General features: G+C 47.8%; 1 protein-coding gene across 2 annotated transcripts in view; it reads right to left on the bottom strand.

The window, feature by feature from the left end:
- Nucleotides 1-23,227, bottom strand: part of RET (ret proto-oncogene) — a 72,998-nt gene that overhangs the window by 21,118 nt on the left and 28,653 nt on the right. Inside the window, exons 2-10 of one of the 2 annotated variants that reach the window (XM_045842358.1) lie at nucleotides 12,729-12,992; nucleotides 10,750-11,037; nucleotides 8,305-8,546; nucleotides 6,913-7,108; nucleotides 5,139-5,338; nucleotides 3,315-3,573; nucleotides 2,435-2,560; nucleotides 1,578-1,688; nucleotides 868-990 (exon numbers count right to left, since the gene is read on the bottom strand). In XM_045842358.1, the coding sequence (XP_045698314.1) occupies nucleotides 868-990; nucleotides 1,578-1,688; nucleotides 2,435-2,560; nucleotides 3,315-3,573; nucleotides 5,139-5,338; nucleotides 6,913-7,108; nucleotides 8,305-8,546; nucleotides 10,750-11,037; nucleotides 12,729-12,992 (1,809 nt within the window). The remainder of the gene's footprint in view (nucleotides 1-867; nucleotides 991-1,577; nucleotides 1,689-2,434; nucleotides 2,561-3,314; nucleotides 3,574-5,138; nucleotides 5,339-6,912; nucleotides 7,109-8,304; nucleotides 8,547-10,749; nucleotides 11,038-12,728; nucleotides 12,993-23,227) is intronic. The other variant, XM_045842359.1, reaches the window with a different exon arrangement.

The raw sequence follows: 23,227 nt of genomic DNA, 5'->3' as shown, positions 1-23,227 counted from the left end.
TGGTCCAGGAGGGTTCCCCCATATCCCAACAAGAGCCCGCATGGCACCATTCTCTAGCCTGCCATGCCCACAGCAGCTGTGAAGTAGCTGCTGTGACAAACTATGAGTGGCCTGGCAAGTGCTGCTGGCATGAAAGTATGAGAATAACTACAAACTCTAACAGCACTGGCTGCATGGCAGGTACTGTTAGTGAAGTTTCCCTTATCTGGAGACTATCACCTTCTTCCAGAGGAAAGAGCAACACAGAGAGTGTCAGCAGCCTGCCGAGGCCACACAGCAGAAGTAGTGCCCACAGCACCAGCACCAGCTGCCAGTCACTGTACTGGTCAGCTCAACCTGGAGGGCCATGGAGAGATAAAATTCTTCCTCTATGTTTCCAATATCTTTCGTGTTTTCTTTATAAAAAGTGGGGCAGGGGAGGAAAGTAGCTCAGGACTTAAGGCCATGCAGTAACAACCCAAATACCAGAAAAGTGTCCCTGGGCTCAGGCAGGAAATCTTCCCATGTGCTCAGTGGGGCCCCTGCTGCCTACCACACATGTTGTCCCAGAAGGAGCACCTGGAGGTTCTGGCTGGGAGAGTGGGGTCCCAGTTGAACAGTGCTAGGGACCAAGCCAAGGACCCTGCACAAAGACAATCTGAGCAGACACTGAGTTATTTGGTGGAAGAACTAATTTCCCAGCCAAACCTTTATCATAGAACCTTTGAGTCATAAGGTACTATATGGAGGCCCTGATCCAGCTCTTTGTCTGCAAAGATGGGGGAACTGAGACCCAGAGGTAAGGATGAGAGTCTCCTGGGTTTCAAAGGCTTTCTTGCATTTTCCTCTCTGGCTTGCAAGAAGTACAGGCAGCCCTGCCCCACTCACCCTGGCTGTCTTCTGGCTCACAGAAGCACTTCTTCTCCTCAGGGAAGCAGTTGCAGTTACCAAAGCCAGCTTTAATCCCCCAGCGTTCCCCTGGCTCATGCCCACCAATGATGCTGCCGCCCCCTGGTGACAGAAGAAGCAAACTTAGCCTCTTGGGTGACCTGAATAGCACTACCCAGCTAGCACTACCCAGACAAGAGTGTGAGAGGTCCCTCCCACCTCATGTCAACTGCTCACACCCAGGGTGGGAAGTTGAGGGGTGGAGGAACTGGTAATGAGCTCAGAAGTCCAGATCATCTGGACAGGAGTCTTGGCATGACCTATTCCCAAGCCAGTTCCCTGGTTACAGTGGATGGAAGGAGGAACCCATAGACTGCCTGGTGCCTTTGTTAAGGCCCACACATGGCTGCTTTTCAGAAACAGAGAAGGGGCAGCAGGGGTGACCAGCAGACTCGGGGCAAAGAACTGCACCCCCGTGAGTAGCCATGGTGACAATAAAGTGTGGGTCAGGGCACCAGGCTTCAATATTTTGTGAGGGAGACAGCTCTTCATTAAATAAAATGTTAAGAAAAGGCCAGACTGTAAAACCCAGGAACATGGTTGGTTTGGCTGAATTGCAGGAGGAGTTCAAGCCTCTCTTAATTGCCATGCAACCTCCCTGTGCCCTGTCCCAGCTTACATGGGCTAGGTAGGCCCCAAAGGGTGCTTACGCAGGCAGTCCTGGGGACAGATGTTGTGGTTTCTGATCTCTACAGCATCACAGTGGCCGTCAGGGCAGGTCCTGATGCTGGGGGAGCAGGTGGAGAAGTTCCTGGATATACCTGCAACACACAGTGGGCTGGTCACTGCTACATGAGGGTGCTGCTCCTACAATGTACTGTAGGCTGGTCACTGCCTTGAGGTGGCACAGCCCTGGACAGAATTTCAGAGCCAGAAGGGCAGTACCCTAGGCCTTGAGGGCCAACCCTGCCCCTCCAAGGTCTGAGCAGAGGAAAACCACATATGCAGCCTTACCAGCAGGGGCACCCCTGAGAAGTACTTGTGGGTCCTGAATGCACAGGGCAGTCTGGGTGATGAGGGATGGAGGGTCCAGCTGTCCCAGTGCTGTGCCTGCCTCACACCCAGGGGACCAGAAGAGTTCAAACAACACTAAGCTAATCTCAAAGTTGCACCATGAGAGGGACCCTCATAGTGGTAGTTGCAGCTTGGAGTTAGCTGTTCTTCACACATAAGCCAGCTTAGGTTCTTCCTGTTCTCTGGTCTGGGACCTCCCAGGTAGAGCCTCCCTGTTTCCTGCATGTCTCAACTTTGGCCCAGACCTGCCCAAGCCAAAAGGGATTCCAGCCCTGAGGACCTTTGTTCTGTTGGCAATGGACAGCCTGAATGTCTTCGGGCCACCCATACCCTGGACTCATGGTCACCTCCAAGCATCAGGAGCCATGGTGGGATCAAGCTCTGGGGAATAGACAAGGATTGAGAAGGACCTGCACAGACCCCATTTTCACTTGGCTATTAGCACCCCTCTTGGTTGCTTGGCCACATGGCCCTGGCTATGTATGGGGCCTACCTTTACCATCTCCCTGTCTCCATTCACACCTGCCCGTCAGAGAGCCCAGGCCACCGCACTCCTCACACTCAGACCGCCTCTTGCTGACTGCACAGGACAGGGGGCAGCCTGGCTCCTCAGCCATATCTAGGAATAGAAGAAAGCAGGTCACAGGAACAAGCCTGACCCCATTATCCAGCCAGCACCTATGGACAGAGGCAGCACTTGCTGAGCTGCCCCAATGGGTCGAACTTAAATGGGAGGTAGTAACTCAACACCAGGTGAAGAAAGTCATGGGGCTGCTGGGAGAGGGGGGTGGCACTGTGGTCACAAAGGGGGTACAGCTATTGGGCTGGGATCCTGTGGAGGAAGGATGTGAGGTGGCCAGGCCTGGCCAAGGACACCAGAGATGCCCAGTTAATCCTGAATTTCAGATAAACAGTGAATACCTGCTTTGTGTAAGTATGTCCCTAATATTTTATTGATATATCTAGAAATTTGTCTTCTAAGAGACTGCAGAGATCTCATGGGATGTACACCAAAACATTGCTTTTTTTTTCCTTACCTGAAATTCAAGTTTAACCAGGATGCTACGTGTTTTATCTGGCAGCCCCAAAGCAAGCACATGTGCAGATGCTTTGATGGTGGTGATAGGGATCAGCTCTGTTTACTATGTAGTCCTTGGGTTGAGCTGATTCATACTCCCCGCTCTGTCATCCTTCCAACTCTGCTATGTGGGGTGCAGTGTTATTTTTATTTTATAGAGAAGGAGACTCAGGCTCAGAGAAGCCACCAGTTCATGAGAGGGAGCAGGACCAGGTCCCTTCTGTGTCAGGGAAGCCCATAGCAGTATCATGTCTCATCCATCCCCACCCTCCCTCCCTAGGGCCACAGAACTCACATGTCCCCTCCATGGTGACAAGCAATGGGGCCTGGGCCTGCCTGCGGGTTATCCGGTCAGCAGCTACCACTGTGTACTGGAGCTGGGTACACTCAGGACGTTGCAAGGCCTCCGTGTCATTCACAAACAGGGTCCCGGTGGCGTCCTCTACCGAGGTGACCACTGCCAGGGCGCTGCAGTTGGCACCAGAAAACTGCAGTTTATACTGCACATGGATGCCGGTGAACTCCTGGCAGTGTTCCACAGAGACTTTCCCAACCTAGGTGTGAGGCAGAGGGGATGCCTCAGCTGGGTAGTTAAACAGCTTTGTGATATTGGCTGGAAGGACTTTTGGTAGTGTGAGTCCTGGAACAGTCCCCTGCTCACTTGAGAATGGAAACCCCCACCCCCCTGAACTCCTCATTCTCCATGCCCCATCTATCTCCCTGGCTTTGCCCTGCCCTGCCAAGGCCATCATATCACCATATACCCCTGCTTCTAGGAGCAGGAAACTGAGGTCTGGTTTAGTGGCTGGTCCTCTAAGGAAAGGCTGACACAGTGGCTCATTCCTCACTGATTCCCTCATTCAGACACAAAGGCCTACTGACTTTCTCCTATGTACCATACTTTCTGTTTCTGGCCAGGCCAGTTTTGCCCTGGGGATCACCATTTCCTTTTCTCACAGCATGTGGCTGGGATGGCCCACCCCTGCCAGGTCACCAACCTGGTCAGAGCACTGCAACTGGCCACATGATCATGTACAGTGGTTACCTGTCTCATAAAGGACCAGGGGCCTTCCTGGGACTTTGACTAAAACTCTTTGACTCTTTCCAGGGAAAGAGGGGACTGCCTTGTCATATCCTACCGTCCTTGATATCTCCCTCCAAGAAAAGCCCAGGGTGGTGACAAGTCAGGGAGTTTGGATATGTACTAGGGAGGAGGAGGATGCCTTCCTCTTCCTATGCTGGATCCAGGTAGTTGCTGGAAGTGAAGGGGCCAGGGGAACCAACCACAGAAACTACAACTAAGACAATAATATGTGGCCCTAAACATGACATCCACAGCTGCTCTGTTAGGAGGAAGCAGCATGTTAAACCATATGCCTGCTATAATTTCAAGTAACTATTTTTTTAAGATTTTATTTATTTATTTTAGAGAGGGAAGGGAGGGAGACAGAGAGAGAGAAACATCAATGTGCGGTTGCTGGGGGCCATTGCCTGTGACCCAGGCATGTGCCCTGACTGGGAATTGAACCTGCAATGCTTTGGTTCACAGCCCGCGCTCAATCCACTGAGCTACACCAGCCAGGGCTAAAGTAACTTTAACAGTGCTTGCATTCTAGAAAGAACTGCACCAAAATGCCAAATACTGATGTATCTTCTTTGATAAATACTGATTCCTCTTATTTTTTTACTTCTAATCATTATTCTCCTGACAAATATAAATATACTTACAGTAGAAAAGAGGAAGTGCTCCCCACCTACCCACATTCCCCAGCAGAAGGCACCATTGTTCATAAATTCTCATTGATGAAGTTTTGTTTTTGAACATATGGAGCCATGTGACACCAACATTTCTGCAAACCACTTTTTCATTTAATCTCCCTGGAACATCTTTCCAAGTTAGTATATGTATATTTACCTGGTTTTGCTCTTACATTAATACAAAACATGTCTTAAAGATACCAAGGAGGGAGAGGACCTGTGTCCATGCCTCTCTATAGGCCACTCTGTGCATTTATTAGCTCGGGGATAGGGTGTCACCCACCCCCAGCCTAGCTTACAATCTGCTAGACTCCCCACCCCACAACCTCCCTCCCAGGATGGCAGTGGGCTGAAAGCTCACCTGGGCAAAGTGGCGAGCCCGCCTGTTCAGAGTGAAAGAGTAGGCACTGGGCAAGTGCAAGCTGACTGGCAGCACAGACACATTGAAATGGAGGAGGAGGGTGCCCTTCCCTGGGCCCTGGAAGTCTGAGTCGTTGACCAGCACAGCCAGCTGCAGGGTGCGGCTCTCTGAGATGGGGAGGCTGCGGTTGAGAACAAGCCCTGCGGGTAGGGGCATGGTGATGACTGCCCCATGCAACTGCATGCCTACTCCCAGATGCATGCCCTGCCCACACATGCACATGGGTGAAAACAGGTACTTTCACACACACAGTATACAGATAAAAGATCTAGCAGTTGGCAATAAGTTAGAATCATTGTTTAAATGTTAGCTGTTGTACTGACCTGGAAGTCCAAAGAGCCCTTCTCAGCTAGGAGGTAATGTGTATGTTATGTGTATGTGTGTTGTGTATGGGGTATATGTGTGTTTCTGTATGAGGGGTATGTATGGAGCATGTGTATGTGTGAGGGTGTGTGTGTGGAGTATGTTTGTGGTATGTATGAGTGTGTATACATGAGGGAATGTATATGTGATGTGCATGAGGTATATGTATGTATCTGTGTGGGGGTATGTATGGAGTGTATATGTATGTAAGGGTATGTATGTGTGAGGTATACGTATAGAAGTGTGTGTGTGTAGGAGTATGCGTGTGTGGTATGTATGGGGTGTGTGTGTGTATGGGGTGTGTGTGTGTGTCTGTGTGTGTGTATGTGATATGTAGGCACATAAAAGGTAAAGATATAACACCATCAAGGCCCTGGGAACAATGTGCTGGCCCTCCAGTTCCCTCAGAGAACTCTCAACAGTAGCAGCCTGGACTCCACAGCCCACCCCAACCCCAGTCTTGGATCTTGTATAGCTTGGTGCATTGGCCATGAGCCAATGCTGTGGTTTTAGCTTCATGGAGACAGAAAGATGGAGGTAGGGAGCTCAGGTACAGAGTACAGAATGAGCATGCCAGGGTATGGATGATGCTTGCCCTCACACAAAGCAGGAGGCCTGAATTCAAAGATTTGGTAGTGGAGGGAAGGATGTGAAACACACAGAATCAGGCCAGGCAGAAAAGGGTAAAGGCACCAGTGACATGGGTTCCCCCAGAAGCAGATCCCAAGACAAGGATCCAAGTATAAGTGGGATATTTGGAAGGTGATTACAGAAAACATGGGCAGAAAGGCTGGAAAGGGAGGCATGCAAGCCAAGCAGTTAATAAAGATGCCCTGTGCTGTAGGAGAACACTGCTGGCACCTGGTGCCTAGCCCTGCAGGTACATTCTAGGAGCCAAACAGGACAATTGTCTCAAGGTCTTCCAGCTCAAGGGTGTGGAGCTGCTACTGTACACCAACTGTTGTTAGTAGAGAGGTGCTGGCAGGAGAGGGATAGGGCAATAATCCCCAGGTACTTAGGCACCTGAGGTGCAGCAAAATAGATGCCAGGGTCCAAGAAAGGACTCAGGCAATGACATACGTGTATGCAGTGAGCCCTGGTGTGGTCAACATGGGGATGTGTGATAGGTCAGCCATGGGGTAGTTCAGGGAGAGAGGACAGCTTGTAAAACCCCACCAATGTGGCTGAAGCAAGCCCAGCAGAGACAAAGGGCTGGGCAGAGGGTGGAAGGAGCAGCTGCCTGGGGCTCAGAGGGCCAGGCCAGGTGGTATGTACAAGGTGCTTCTCTGCCCAGGAACAGGGGCTGCCAGTTTTCTGGGGGCCCAGCCAGGCCATGCTTAGCCCTTCTTACTGTAGTCATGCACAGTTGCTCGAATGAGGCTGCCGTTGACCTGGACCAAGGTCTCATTTGGTGAGTGCTCCACACGAAAGGTCTGGAGGGCCCAGGCATCTCCAGGGAGCAGTGTGCTTGTGTACCGCCTCAGGAGCTCCCCAGATGATGGCACCACATCGGAATCAAAGACATGCAGTGTGGCCACCACAGTACCCTGCAGAAAACAGGAGGTGCCAGTCATATTTCTTTTAGTGTAAGACTGAGAGAGGGCATGAACCCTACAGGTGGACCAGGTATTCACACAGTTGGCTCTAGGGACAGACTGACTTGGGATCAAGTCTCCACAGGGTCATTTGCTAGCCTGGCCCAGTCATCCTACTTGGGCCACTCTGCCACACCTACCCTGTGTAACAAATATGATAGGCATATATAGATTTTCTATAAGGATGCATTAGAGCAGGTGCCTGGTATTCTACTGACAGGCCTCATCCAGGTCCCCACAGAGCAGAGTAAGCACTCCATTCTCCCCTGAGGCAGCCATGCCTCACAGGGTGGAGAGTTAGCTCAGTATCACTCAGCGATACACAGCAGAGTCAGGATAGATGCCCAGGTGTATTTCAGAATGTTTTCCTTCAAGCATCTGTACACTAGGCTGGAGATGGTTATAAGGAAGGTTCTAAGCAAAGTCACAGGGCACCTCTGCTCTCTTTGCTAATCAGGTTCCCTGCTGTCACCCCAAGGCAGCCCTGCCAGACTCAGGGACATTTCCTTATAAGATGTGCTTTTTTTCCCCACTGGCACCCTCACCATCCTAGAGGTACCCAGAGAGGCAAACAAAGACAGCATACCACCTACCCACTCTCCCACTGCTACCTCCAGCTGGCCTGCTGCAGGACAGCCTAAGGCCCAGCAGGTGGCAGTTCACTCCATGTATGTGACCAGAGAGGGTTGGGACTAGGCTGGGTTGGGGAGCTGACCCCTCAGATTTTCCAGTCCTGCCTTTTTCCACTCCCGGGCTACCCTCCAGGAACCTCAAAAGCCCAACTGTGAAAGTTGAGTACTGATGGAAGAAAATGTCCTCCTGGCTTGCTGCTATCCTCTACCCTCCTGGGGGGTGCAATGTATCCCCAGATGCGCGCCCTCAGCCTTGTCTGCTTGCTGGGACAAAAGCTGGGCTCCCAGGGCCCTGGCTTCCCCACTCAGGGGCCAGTTGGGGGCTCTTGCCCCGGAGGCAGGCAGAAAGCCCTGAAACATAACCAACAAATGAAAAACTAGAAGGATGGTCATCCTCATGGCTGGATGGCTAGATAGACAGCCAAATAGACCAAGGAATAAATGGTAGAGGCAGAGACAGACACTGAACAGACAGACAATAGACAATGGACAAGCACATGGGGTGGGGGCAGGCACCTCCTTCCGCTTGAACTCCACTATGGCGCTAGCGGTGTCATCACCCTTGAAGAAGGTAGGCGGTGAGTCGTCCTCATCATACACAGTCACGGGAAAGGGCACCATTATGTCCTCATCACGTGTGCCCAAGTGTACCGTGCAGGCAGCCACCAGCTCATACTTCTCTTGGTGTTCGCGGTCCAGGGCCCAGCGCATGCTCACCTCTAGGCTGTCTGAGGCGCAGTGGAAGGGCAGATTCTCACCTGCACACCAAGCAGACCAGGAACTGCCAGTGTAATTCCGGGCTGGTGACATGCTGAGCTGTCTTATTCAAGGGCCCAGCAGGAATGGTGGCATGGGAGGGGCTCTGTGGGGCTCCCCCTGCTTGGCTAAGCAGGGGACACAGTACTCCAAGAACAGTCTGCAAGACTACATGCTAGTGAGCTTTCCTGTAGCTGCAGCCTTCTCTCATGCTGACAAAGGGAGTGGGGACTGAGAACTGGGAAGCCTGTATCAGGTACTCATCCTCACCACTTATGAGGATGCTATACCCCTTGCCCACCTTGCCTCAGCTGTGGAGTGGCACTAGCTCAGCCAGGTTACAGGCCTAGAGATCCATCTGCCAGCATTTGCTGCTTTTTGAAAAAATGTTAGTTTTTTAAATTATGGAAGCAATATGTGCTCATTTTAGAGGATCTGGGAAGTCAATCCCACCACTTGAAAACAAACACAGAGGACATTTGGTGAATGATTTGATGTTAACACACAATACTTCTGACTGGCAGATTCTGCATTCCCTCTCTATAGCTCCTGGCTGTCTGGACTAAGGCTGGTTGCTGAGCTCTTTGTTCCTGTTTCTTCACCAGAAGGTGAGTGGATGAGAATAATGTGCCTGTTTCTCACCAGGCACTTTACATTTATCAACTCATCTATCTTCCCACAACTCAGTGTGGGGAGAACTAGCAACAATGACACACTCTTTAATCCAAGCCTGTGCTGGAATTTTATCCCCCAGGAAAAACCCAAAAAAGGGGAAAAGCCAAAGGCTTAAAGGTCAACACAGGAGGGTTATGTCAACTCCACTTGGTAGGAAATCACAAGACTCTCACATCACAGACATATACTAACATATGGATTATACATGTGGGAAAGAAATGCTTATCAAATAATATTTCCCTCTACTGTTGATAGTTACAAAAGGAAAACATGCTCAACATAATTTAGTTATATAAATTTTAGCCAAATGAGCAGCATGATAAACCATATGCTTTGCAATAATCTTGCACAAAAAGAGCTGTCCCTGCCACAGGGCAAACCAAATGTGATGGGGAAGGGTGCATGACTACTTTTATTTTGAGAATTTTTTAACATTATTACTATGTGTGTGCAATAAACTTGGTATGAATCCAGGTTCCACATACTAGCAGCGCCCTCTGTGTCCTCTTTGAGTCCCAGGTTCTTGTCTTTAAATAGTGCCTCACATGACTTCTCAGTTGCCTTTGCTCATCTCCACTAGGATCCAACTCCCTCCCCTCCCCTATACCACCCAGGACCAGCATGTGGTCATCTGAAGGCTGGGCCATCTTGTCAAGTTGGCAGTCCTTGTTGCTGTTTGGGTAGAATCCTGGAACCTTGTTTGGTTTCCTCTTCCTCTCAACACCACACATTCAACTCATCAAGAAATTCTGCTGGATCTTTCTTCAAAACATGCCCCAAACATGGCTACTTCCCATTGCCCCTTGGCTTCCATCCTCCTCTACTTAGAGGAGGTTGGATGAGCCTCTACTCATCCTCTTGCTCAGAAATTCCTCACGTAGACTCCCAGTTTTCTCCATGCTTCCCTCTCTAAACCATCCCACACCACCCCAAATCATTCACAGCAGCCAGACTAATCTTTTAAAGATAAGTTAGGTCCTGTCAATGTCCTTCTCAAAACCCTTCTATGATTCCCTAGTCTCTCACTTGGAAGCTCTGCCACTCCCCTGGAATTTCTCTGCCCTCATCCAATTCTACTCTCCCTTGTCACTCACAATATTCCAGCTTCATGGGGTCTGACATCAACACTCTCAAAGGGGCTAGCCCTGCTGCCTGGCACCCTCCTACCCTGGCTTCAGTGCCTTCTTCTTTGGCCACCCAATTGAAGACAGCAGTCTCCACACTCCACATTTTCTTGACTTTACTTCCCACCTGGCCCCTTTTAGAGGCCACTTGATTTCCTAGTACATGTGTGCTTTCCATTGTTCACAGGAGTGGAAGCTGCAGGCAAACAGGATTTCTGCTGGTTTTGTCGTATCCTTAGACCTTAGAGCATGCCTGGCCTACTGCAGGTGTATGACAGGTACTTCGGTAGTATTAAATGAATGATGTGGTGGTGAAGAATAAACTGCATGGCTCATATTGTGGGCTCGGAGCACTGTGCTGGCACACAGTGGGCACCGAAGAATGGATAATGAGGCCGGCACTCACCTCCCAGGAGCCTATAGGCCATGCTGATGTTGGGGCAGAGGAACTGCATAGGCAGCAGGCGAAACTGGTGGAAGGTGCCAGGAGGTCTGTTTTCCCGAATGCGGAAGGAGAGCCCTGTCTCTGTGAAGCAGAGCTCCTTGGGTTTGAGGGAGCTACATGCTGGGAAGGTGGTGTTGATAAAGGAAAAGTACACACGGGCACAGCCTGGCCACTGGCATTCACCCTCACGTAGGGATGTGGGCAACAGGAAGACCTGGACGTAGGCAGTAAGCAGGGGAAAGCCACCATCTGCAGAGAGAGAAAAGTCAGGCCCAGTGGGGTATCAGCCACACCTGTCAGGTTATGTGGAACAGAGAGGGGAGAGGGCAGGAACTCCAGGGCTGGTGTAAAGCCCAGTCTTCATCATGGTCTGCAGGGCTCTGCTGGGGTCTCTGACTTAGCCAGTACCTCCCACTTGCCCCGTACTGACTAGAGAAGTACCACAGGCCCACCCCTCTTATAATTCAGGTCTCAGCTCACTCCTCCTCAGGAAAGTGCCCTGAGTGCTGGGTCTCAAGCTTACCCTCAAGTCCCCTGTCCCTGGTCTGTGCCCCCACCTCCCCTGTGCCCCCACTGTTTCCCCCACCAGCTTCTCTATCACTCAAGCCTGGAGTCTAACACGAGATCAGGAGCTTCCCCAGGGTGACTTCTGCTAATGTGGGCCTCTCCTTCACACCCTCCCCCAGGCAGTTTCATTATGGAGCACTTCTGCAGAAACATAACCTGTGGTCAGAGTATCTAGCATCTAGAGGTGTGATTTCTAGCAAATTTCATCATGGGGCACCACAGTGACTGCCCTTCCAATAAGGTCTAGACCTTAGCTAGAGTGGGGGACTCTTTCTGAACCCTGTTTCTCGGCCCTAGGGTAGTGGCTGCTCCTCACATCTGCTTTTCCATATTCATTAGTTCTCTTTGCCTCTTACTAGCCTGTTTTTTGTTGCTCCAATCCCCTGTCATAGTTACTAATTCTCTGTACAAATTTTCCCTGTTTCTATTACTGATTTCTCTCCTGACTCTACCCAACAGGTGCATGAAACTGATCTCCAATCATGAACAGAAGAGGCCTCCTATGCAATGGTACCCTTAGAAAATTCTACTCTGGCTTCTATCCCAGGGACCCTGGCTCTTGAAGTTCCCACAGATGGGAATGAAAATGATGACAAGTAAGTGCGTGTATAAACAAAATCCATCTCAGACATCATCTCTTTCGGGAGCCACCCAGGGTGTGCTCTTTACTAGGGAACGCTGATTTTACTTGACAAATGCGTGCAGTCATTCATGGCTCTGAATGTAGTGCCAGCCACCTTCATTCACAGGCTGCCTGCCTCTTACCCACACACGGAAGCTCAGGGCTGATGTGAGAGTTCACTAGGGAGCTACTGGGTATACAATCACTGTTTTGTGCCACAAGGCCAAACTCTACTTAACATCCCTTCCTCCCTGCTATACCAGGGTCACACACATAGCCTTCACTTAGGCTCTGACTCCTGCTCTGAAGATCTATCTGGCCAACTCTTCCTTCTACTCCACTTTCCTCCTTGGCACTAGATCCAAATCCCCACCAGGTACCAAGGGTAGCTTTACTTTAGAAAGTTCCAAATTATTTGTTAAATATAAACCTTGGGATTCTTTCTAGCCTCTATTAACCCCTCTCAAAGCCCTAAATCCTTGTTAACCCAACTGGTAAAGTCATCTGGGTCCAGCATGGTGAGTGCACCCACATCCTCCACATAGGTCCTTCAAAATGCTAACAGCATCAGAAAGCCCCAGGGCCACCAACAGCCCCCTACTTTGCCCTGGCTCCCTTGCCAGGCTGGATACAAAGTCAGGCCAACCTCTTTCACTCTTCAGCAGAAGTCCACTCTCTGAGCCTTAGTGTAAGTGTGCCATTGGCTGTGGGAAAAGAAGAAGGGGTCGGGACAGGGCTTCTGCTGCCTTACTTCGGATGCTAAGCTTCACCCAGGAGCTGTGGTCCAGACTCCAGTTAAGGTAGAGAAGGCCTGTGTCCTCCTGGATGCGAATCCAGTTGTTTTCATGCAGCCGTGTGCCATAGACGCTGTAGAGGTGCTGGCCAAGATGGAAGCTGGGTACTTCCTCAGGGGCATCACGCAGGGCGTGGACATAGAGCAGGGGCATTCCGGCTGGCTGGTCCAGGTACAGCTTCTCCCAGTAAGTGTCCCTGGAGAAGTAGAGTCCCAGCGGGGCTGTAGGGAGTAGGGAATTGAGTGAGGGAGGAGGAGGGGATGATTACTGAGCCAGGAGCAGGCCTCCTAGGCAGGCTGGCATTCCGTAGTGGCTTTATTCCATACTTTGATAAAAGATTCACATGGACCAAAAAAATATATTTTCACTAATTTAAAATTCTGAATATAGTAGGACTCTCATCTGTAGTTCCAAGAACACTGACACAATTATTTGTATAGCTAAATACTAGCTAAAGATGTACTGCTTTAAAATAGGACATGGAGGAAAAGGAGCAGTACACAAAAGTTGTAAAATCATTGTCAACTCCCCAAGCTTGATAAGCATGTAAACAACACACCTGGGGAGTTCCTGCAGGCTTTGGAATACATCACCTTGAGCCAGATAAGCAGGGCAGGCAAGAATCACCAAACATGAATCAAATAACTTTACTACAGTCCTGGCTGGTGTAGCTCAGTGGATTGAGCATGGGCTGTGAATCAAAGGGTTGCTGGTTTGATCCTTGGTTAGGGCACAAGTCTGGGTTGCAAGTCAGGTCCCTGGGGGTGCCACGTGAGAGGCAACCATGCATTGATGTTTCTCTCCCTCTCTTTCTCCCTCCCTTCCCCTCTCTCTAAAAATAAATAAATAAAATTAAAAAATAACTTTATTACAATACAACAAATTTTTATCTAAAGTTAAACACATTCCTACTATATGACCCAGAAATTCCACTACATTTGTCCAAGAGAAATAAAAACGACGTATTCACAAGTGGCAGGGCTATTCACAGTCACAAACAGGAAGCAACCATAATGACCTTCAGGGGTGAATGGATAAGCCAACAGCACGGCATCCTATGAACCAATGAAAAGAGATGAGCTATTCATATACACAATGACCTGAACAGGTCTCAGACATCAGGCTAAGCAGAAGTCAGGCACAAAAGAATACACATGGCACAATTCTAGACTGATTTTAGATGGTAGAAATCAAACTGGCTACCTGTTGTGGGTGGGGAGGCAACAGACTGGGTAGGGCAGGAAAGAATGTTCTGGGGAATATAAAGTTTCCATATAGTGATAGGGGTATAGGTCACATGGGCACATCCATCTGTCAACAATGGACAGCCAAGATTTGTGCATTTCAACCTAAGTAAATTGTGCCTAAAAAACTGCTCACTGAGGGGCTGTGGGTAGGGTTAGGAAACTGCCACGAGGAAGACAGATGCTGACCACAGTCAGCAGAAGGGCATGCACTAACCACTAGTGATCTAAGATGCTGCCACTGAGTCTCAAATCTCAAGGCTTGCAGGGAATCCCACTGAGTGGGAAGGAGAGAAGGGCAGCTATACATCCACAAGATGGCACTCAGATCTGAGCAGCCTGGGTCTTCCAGAAGCCCATGAGACTACCAGCTCTTCTCAGTGTGCCTAATACCTCCACAGAAGTGGGTCCTTCATTCTTGCTCCAGGGTACCAGCATGAGAACACTGTGTGATGACTTGACAACTCAGCTTATGTCATGAGAGGCAACATAGCCTCTGCAGGCTTGCTATCTTGGAACACATACCCTTGGCCCTGGTCACTGGAAGAACCTACTGCCTTTGGAGCCACTCTGAGAGGAAGGCCTTGAAGATGGGTCTTGTCAAGGGAGAGATGCTTCACTCAGAGTGCCCCAGCTGCCAGGAAAATAGGCACATATCCAGTATAGTGCTCCTTCTCTGGGGAGTCTCCTAGAGTGCATACACTTTCAGTGGTTCAGGGCTGGGAGGTGGGATGAACCAAGCTCCTGAGAGCCCTTACCTCCAAGGTGATCCAGTCCCATTCCCAACACAGACTACATTTGTCAGGGCAGAATAGACCCTATCTGCTCTTGGCTCGCAGAATCCAGCCCTGCAGAATCCATATGGGGTCCAGTCTATTGCTGCCAAGAGGGATTTGTGGGTCAGGTAATGACTGTGAGTGGAAACAAACTTAAATGTACTTAAAATGCCTTTCAGATAGTCCCTGAAGCAGGGCATGGATGCCTTAATGCTTCCCCTTGTCACACTTTTTGATGGAAAAACACATGCTGCAAGGTGGTGTTGGAGGATGGGGAGAGGATGTGGGTGCAGGGCCGGTCTCAAGGGGGTATAGCCTGGGCAGTCTGAAAGGGCCCACACTTGGTTTAATGTTCTGCTGTCACTGTCTTAAAATTCTTCATAATTTTAGAACACATCTTTAGTACACATCATCATTGTATACTGGGCCCCACAAACAAGGCACCTAATCTCGGTGGATGAATGAGGAGAATCTATGATGGGCAATTGGTGTCCATTTTCACAGCCCACAGAGTGCTTGTCTCCTATGGATCTCAGTTTCTCCAGAGGAGGACATGCTGAAGAGAGGAGCAGCCAGTGTCAGTGCAGATAGGCCTCACCTTTGCATAGGTATGTATTCCATAAACCTCTCACTTTAGATTCAAAACCACTGTGTGCATATCCCTTTATTCCCCCATTTCACAGTTAAGAACACTGAGACTGGGTGGTAAGGTATCACTGAAGTCAAACAGAAATTCTACATCTTGGAGTTCAGTACAATGGCTAACAAAGTTGTGGCAAGAGTCAGAATAAAGGCAGCTTCTGAGACTGTTGTGAGGCCCAGGGCCATTCTGGATGACCACCTTGCCTCCACTGCTGGCACTTTTCTGCCAGGCAGGACTGCCTACCACCTGCCTCTGGTACTTTGGGCAGGTCAACAGCAGGACTTGCAAAGCATTTACCACCCCTGCCTTCCACCTCTGGAAGGCCATGTGGTGAAAGAATTTCCTCCTGATATCTAGTCTAACATCTTTTGCCTAGACAGGCTTGGCTAGCATCATCCTCCAGCAGCATCTTGTGGTTCTGATTCCTCAGGTTGCCCCAGTGCCCTGACATCATGCTGAGGGGTGAGGAACTGTCTTTTGCTCATACAGGACAGGCAGGTTTTACACACATGCCAAGAGACCACAGGATACTTCAAGACTTGTGTGTGCCTACACACATGAGTGTTATATTGTTTGTGTACATAGGTGTGCAAGAGATAGAAACAGAGACAGGGCCCAGAACCCCAGGACCTGTCTTCTCTCACGCTGTCCCCACCTATAAGGAAAAGATGCAGAATTAACATTCAATGGGATGAAGTGCCATCCTACTCCCAGTAGGGCCTTCTTCAGTATCTCCTTTACAAGTAAACCTCACAGACTTTGCCAAGTGGAAACTGCAAGTTTCAGTCACCTAGCTATGGTTTTGCTTCTGCCTTTACCTTTCTGGAGCCTGGCAAGGCAGGTGCCAATTCTCCATACTTGATTGGGATGTTTAATTGATTTATATTTGATGCAGATGGAACAAGGCCTGAGTCCTCCTCTCCTTCTTGTTTATTAAGTACAACCATTCACAAGAGCACATGTGCACACACACACACACATACATTCTCATGCCTTCCTGGGACTCTCTGAGTACCTTCTTTGCAGTGAACAAGATCCTAGGCCTCATTGATGGAGGCCACTGTAGGCACATAAGGGCTTTGCTCATGCTTCTTGCTATCACAATGTGCTTTTTCTAGCTCCTGCTGCAGTGCCCCACTGGTTGGTTTTAGGTAACAGTAATAGCACCCAACATAGGACCCTAGTTGGTCATGGGAGGTCAATTCCCCACCTAAAGCCAAGGAGTGGGACTGTGGGGTTTTCCAGTTGCTGGGAATTTCTCTGCATGCCCACTAGAGATGTTAGTCACTTAAACACACCTGGCAGGTAGAAAGGAAATGGGTCTGGGAAGGGAATAAACTCTGGAAAGAAGAAAGAATCACCTGAGTTTTGAGGCTGCAAACCAGAATCTGGGTGAAGACTGGCTGAGTTTTGGGTAGGCCATTGCTTGACAAACATTGTGAGATTGGTTGACAGAAAACTTTCTTATGAGCATTTGTTGAACTAATGGAGTTGTGGAAGCCAGTTTTATCTATATGTTCCCAGGTTGCCTGGCTTCTTCTGGTCATAGGGTTGGGCTTTCTGTGTATCCATGACAGCAGGGGTTGTTCTGAGTTGGTTCCTAGAGGGAGCCCAGTGGGTAGAATGTTAATGGACTGGAGTATGTACAACCATTATCCAATGCCTAAAGAGGTATTGGCTTATTATTGTAATACTTTGTGACCTTTGAATGTTTTGGATTGTGGGGAAAGGTGGCCCGTGGATGATTCTTTAGATTACTGTATCATGTAATTGTCACAGTATTACCAACAGTTACACAAATAGGGTGAAATCAGTTATGTCAAGGCGTTTATGTCATTGCATAACAGGGCTTCACCATAGACAGATGTTGACTTGTTGGTGCAGAGGAGGGAGGGGGTCTGGAAACTTCTTCCTGATAGTAGGACACAGGAATAAAAGGAGGATGAGGAAAGAAGCCTCGTTAATGCCCTGAACCTAGGGGACAAAGGTTTGTAGTGGGAGGTTCTACTCCATCCTATCCCCACCATTAGCTACCCCTGAAATAGGGCCCAGAGAGCCAAGAGCCCCACCCCTGTATGATGAATGATGGGTCTCCCTCTTGAAGACCCATCAAGGCACCAAATGTTTCCAGGAAGCCTCCCAATCCTTAGCAAGCCAGTTCCCTTTGAAGCAATATCCTATACGTGGAGTAAATCAGGAAAGCCAGCCTGCTGGCTACTATTGGGCCTATAGTCTGTTTTCCACTTCAGACTTACTGATTTGTTAGAATTCCAACCCCTCATAGGGAGCATCCACAGAAAATGGAAGATCTTGTCACTTCCATTTTTGCCACTCATCATCCAAATTGGACAGATGTACAGGCTCTCTTTAACATCCTGTTAACTGCAAATGAGAGATGGCTGGTTATAAATAAGACTAATGAAGAGGACCAATGCTTCCACCAAGAGAATCTCAATGGAACCCTCAACCCAGCCGGGGCAATTGCCTTGACAGAACCTGACTTGGACCCAAATGGTGGAGACTTAGTCTTCCGGGAACATATTAGAGGGGCTTGGCAGGGGGTGCCTGGGCAAAAGAGGCTGAATATGATACAAGCCCTCCAGAAGAAGAGTACCCTTCTGAATTTTTAGAAAGGATCTATCAGGCCAATAGAACTCACACTGATGCTGACTTGCAAGAACCAGATAATGTGATGATGGTGAACATGACTTTTGCTGGGCAATGTGCCACAGATATTGGAAGGCGACTGGAGTTTAGATGGGGCATTGAGAATGAATTTCTTTCAGCTGGTGGACGTAGTACTTAAAGTCTATGGTACCCAGGAAACAAGGAAGATAAAGCAAGCTACAGTGTTCTTGGAAACACGGGGTGAGACCAGAAGGAGAGGCAGGACCCTAAGGGCAAAGAGAAACCCACTAGGCACCAATGTGCTCATTGCAAGAAAGAGGGCCAGTGGAGAATAGAGTGCCTGAAACTCAAAAAGGAGAACAGAGGTGACAAAAACCCTAGCCAAGAAATGCTTAAAATCAGAGGGGATTCTGATGATGAATTTTGAGGCCCAGGGGTCCCTTGGATATCTTCTGCCCTATTACTATTTTCCCACAGGAAGTCTGGTTTCAGTTGATGATGGGGAACACACCAATTTATTTCCTTGTAGATATGGAAGCTACATACTCAGTGCTGAATACATAATTAACCAATAAAAGTCCAGATGTGGTAATGGTAATTGTAATGACTGGACAATTACAGAAACAGTAGTTCCTTCAACCCCTAGAATGCCAGTTTGGGGATCAAAAGTTTGTACATGGTTTTCTCTACATGCCAGACTGCCCTTTTCCACTGTTGGGCCAAGATTTACTTTGCAAATTGCATGCACAAGTCTTTTTCTCCTGAAAAGCAACAGGTATGTGTGGAAAGGTACCACTGGAACATGCTCTCCAGCTACAGGCACTCCTAACTTGCCCAGAAGTTCCTGCAGGTGAACTCTTCCCACCTGAGGTCTATGAACAAGTGGTTCAAACTGTTTGGGCTGATGGAACCGCAGTTAAAGTGGCTAATATCCAACCCACAAAAATTAACTTAAAAGAAGGGGTGCAGACCCTAAGGAAGAAATGCTACCCCCTTAAAAAGGAGGCTTTAGAGGAGATTCAACCAATACTACAAAAATTCTTAAAATAAGGACTATTTTTGTAATGCCAGTCTCCCTATAACCCTCCCATTTTTCTAGTCAAAAAGCCTCACTCTGATGAATATCAATTTGTACAGGATCTTATGGTAATAAATGACCATAAGACATTCATCCTATAGTGCCCAACCCCTATATTCTGTTGACCACGGTGCCTGTAAATAGCAAATGACTTTCAGTCCTAGATTGAAGGATGCCTTTCTCTGCATTCCAGTAGGTGGACAGGCTCCACTACCATTCACCTTTCAATGGCAGGGCCTAGAAACTAAAGCCATGATCCAATACTATGGAACTGTGCTGCCACAAGGACTCTGTGAATATCTTCAGGGAAGTATTAGCAAGGGATTTAAGGGACATTCTACTGAAATCAGGAGTTCTTCTGCAATACATAGATGACATATTGATAGCTACCAATACCTATGAGAACTGTTTGCGCAACACCATCACAGTTCTAAATCATTTCGGATAAAAGACGTTGCCTCACAAGGATAGATTTGTAAACAGGAGGTGCCCTACCTGGGATTTCAACTGAAACAGGGTATTAGGTGCTTGATGGCAAATAGAAAGTGAGCCAACCCTACAATACAAATTCCAGAAAACAGAAGGCAACTTCATGGGTTCTTAGGGATTATTGGATTCTGTTGAATTTGGATTCCAAACTTTGGATTTATAGCAAAATCACTGTACAGTTCCTTAAAAGGCCTGGACTCTGAACCTTCAAATGGACAAGAGATTGTGAAGTAGCATTTGATACCTTGAAGGAAAAGCTAGTTTCAGCTCCTGGACTAGGATTGCCCAATTTACATAAATCTTTCAAATTGTACGTTCATGAAAAGCAGGCACTGGAGACCCATAGCCTATCTCTCAAAGAAGTTGGATCACATAACAAAGGAATAGCCATCATGTCTTCAAGCAGTGGCAGCTATCTGTGACATTTTACAGGAAGCTGAGGAGTTCATTTTGGGGCAGTCTACCATGGTATTGGTTCCACACCAGATCCTAACTCTATGGAAACTGAAAGGAGGACATTGGCTAACACAAGGTACATGGGTAAATACCAGGCCATTCTGTTGGGCAACCCAAATATTACCTTTTAGACCAGCACAACCTTGAACCTGGTCACTCTGTTCCCAAACACAGAGGGAGATTCAGCCATCCAGCATGACTGCTTGAAAATCATTCACCAAGTTCATTCTAGTAGGCCAGATCTACTGCACCAGCTTCTGGCAGCACAAAACTAGGAGCTATATACAGATGGGAGCAGCTTCATGGATAACAGCCAACAATAAGCTGGGTACACAGTAATCACCATAGACAAGGTAATAGAAGCCTAAGCCCTTGAACTGAGATCCTCAGCATAAAAGATTGAGTTGATTGCCCTCACAAAAGCCTTAGTACCAGCCCAGGGAAAGAAGGGTTAACATCTACAGACTCCAAATATATCTTCATAATTGTCAATGACCATGGAGCAATATGGAAGAAGAAAGGCCTCACAATCTTGGAGAAAAAGAAAGAAGAGATGCAGAAGAGATTTTACAGGCAGTGAAATCTACTGGATTTTAGAGGCAGTGAATCTATTGGAGCAGATTGACATAATGCACTGCCCAGGACACCAAAGGGACTGTTTGTAAATGACTCATGGAAACCAAACTGCTGATAAAGCAGCAAGACAAGCAGCCGGAGGGCTGCTACACCAAGGGGTTGTGATTCCCTGCTTGGACTTGTCAGAATTTAAACCCCAGTGTACAGAGCAAGATAAAGAATGAGCCCATGAATGGAGATTCAGTAACACTAACCCCAATTTCATATGGAAGTTCAACATCTATGATATGCTCTTACTTCCCTACTCTCTAGTGTATCCCACATTCAAACACCTACATGAAGGAACCCATTATGGAAGGGATAGTTTGATGGACCTCTTTAGGCCACACTTGAAGGGCCTTAATTTGCAAAGGACCATTCAGAAGATCACCCAAGCCTTTCAGATATATGCCAGAAACAATCCTAAGTCAGAATACGCCCCAGCAGAAAAGGGAGTACAATATGAAGGATTATGCTCATTTGAGGACTGGCAATTAGACTTCACACAAATGCCTAAAACCAGAGGGAATTTCAAATTTTTAATAGTTTTTGTGGATATTTTTTTTTGATTGAGTAGAGGCATACCCCTCTAGTACTGAGAAGGCAACTGAGGTAGTGAAACTTAAAGAAATAATTCCTAGGTTTGGGCTTCCTCACAGCATTCAGAGTGGCAATAGACCACTGTTCACTTTGGAGATCTCCCAGAAGGTTGGACAGGTACTGCAAAGACAATGGAAGTTATATGCATCTTGGTGACCTCAATCTATAGCAGAAGTAGCAAACACAAGGCCTGCAGGCCGAATCCAGGCTTCCACCTTGTTTTATATGGCCCAGCACCATGTTTCTTCCTGGTGGCAGTGCTGAGCTCTTGCTTAACTGTTAAGCAGTAGTTACATTTATACAGTTCTAAAATAACATTTGGCCCTTTGAAGGCAACCATAGACTGATGTGGCCCCTGGTGAAAATGAGTTTGACACTCCTGATCTATAGGAAAGACCAAGAATATGAACCACACAATAAAGAAGACTCCCACAAAAATATGCCAGGAAACACATTTGAAGTGGGCCCAAGCACTTCCTATTGTTTTGCTCTGGATTCGGGTAGCACCCAGAAGTGGGCTAAAGTTAAGCCCCTTTGAAGTAGTTTATGGGAGTCTCTTCCAAATTTTGGCTTTGGGGGCACATCCCCACAGATTTGGAGAATGAGTCAAAAATTAAGCAATATGTGAAACATTTAGGGCAATCACTAACAGTTCTGTACATGTTTGCAATTGTAGGTTCTCCTACCCATGTGATGAGCCCTTAAACCCATTCCAGTCGAGGGACCAAGTCTTACTAAAGACCTGAAAAATTCAAGGCTCTGAACAACAGCTAGCTGAGCAAAATACTGGTCCCTATGATGTCCTACTGACAATGCACTCTTCAGTAAAGCTCACAGAAAGCAAGCCTTGGGTCCACCACACACACACAAAATGGGCACCGCATGAGGAGGAATGGAAACCTGCTGCTATGGTTGATGCTGAAAAGGACAGCTGGACCTTCACTCCAGAAGGAGATTTGAAATTTTTTTTGGAAGAAGATAACAAGCCCTAATAAAAAGTGGCAAATGTTCCTTTTACTTTACTTACATGTTTGCAGATTTGGGGACTTTTGACTTCTAGATGCAGAGTTAAGGTATGGTCTTTTCCATTGTTAACAAGCACAATGATTGAAAGTGAGTTTTGGTTATTCCTGTGTGAGTAAAAAGGTCTACTAAAGTTGCAGAAGGTGTGTAGAAAGTTGTAAGCTGTAGAGAAAGCTGAAGAAGTTTGTGGATGGTGTAGAAGGGTGTGAAAGTTTTAAACCTGAAAGAAAGGAAACCTCAGCTCTTGGGCGTGGTTACTCTTTGCTTGCTTTGTTCTTTGCTTGGTTTCTGATCTTGTGGGGATTTGCTTTAATCTTTGCTCTTTTGTGTATAATGAGAACCCTCTATCTTTACCATTGGGGGCTTTGTGCCATTGGTGCTGGTGGAGTTTTGCTGAGGCGAGAGGTCATGCCTCTGCCATTGGGGCCTAGAAAGGTTGTCAAGTGCCAGTTAGAGTCCACATGGAGTGAAAGAATGCCTCTTAAATTGGGGCTTTGTGATATTGGTCCTGGATAGAGTCCAGCAGGGGTGAGAGACCAGTAGATGCACTGGTAGGTGAGAGAATGTCTCTGCTATTGGAGCTTTGTGCCATTTGGACCTCAGAGATCAGTCATCTATGTGATCAGTTGGTGTGAAACAAGATTCTAAGGCTAGTCACAGTTGCCCTTTTTTCTGAAGCTCTGTCTTTGCTTTGAATTGTTTTGTTTCTGTTTTGATAAGAAATTGAAGTTTCTAAAGGATAAAACTTCACATTAAGTTGTGGTAAAGTAATGAAAGATAAAACATGGAACTGCAATTTTTGTGGCTATTGTAAGGACAAGGATTTTCCTCTTTACTTTGTACTTTTGTTCCTACCCAATTCCTCCAGAATTTGTCATTCATGAGTGAGTGATGGCATACAGTT

The sequence above is a fragment of the Phyllostomus hastatus genome, unplaced genomic scaffold (assembly GCF_019186645.2).
Source record: "Phyllostomus hastatus isolate PE091 unplaced genomic scaffold, TTU_PhHast_1.1 phas_contig_38, whole genome shotgun sequence".
Classification (NCBI taxonomy): domain Eukaryota; kingdom Metazoa; phylum Chordata; class Mammalia; order Chiroptera; family Phyllostomidae; genus Phyllostomus; species Phyllostomus hastatus.
This window is presented reverse-complemented; position numbering and strand designations above follow the sequence as displayed.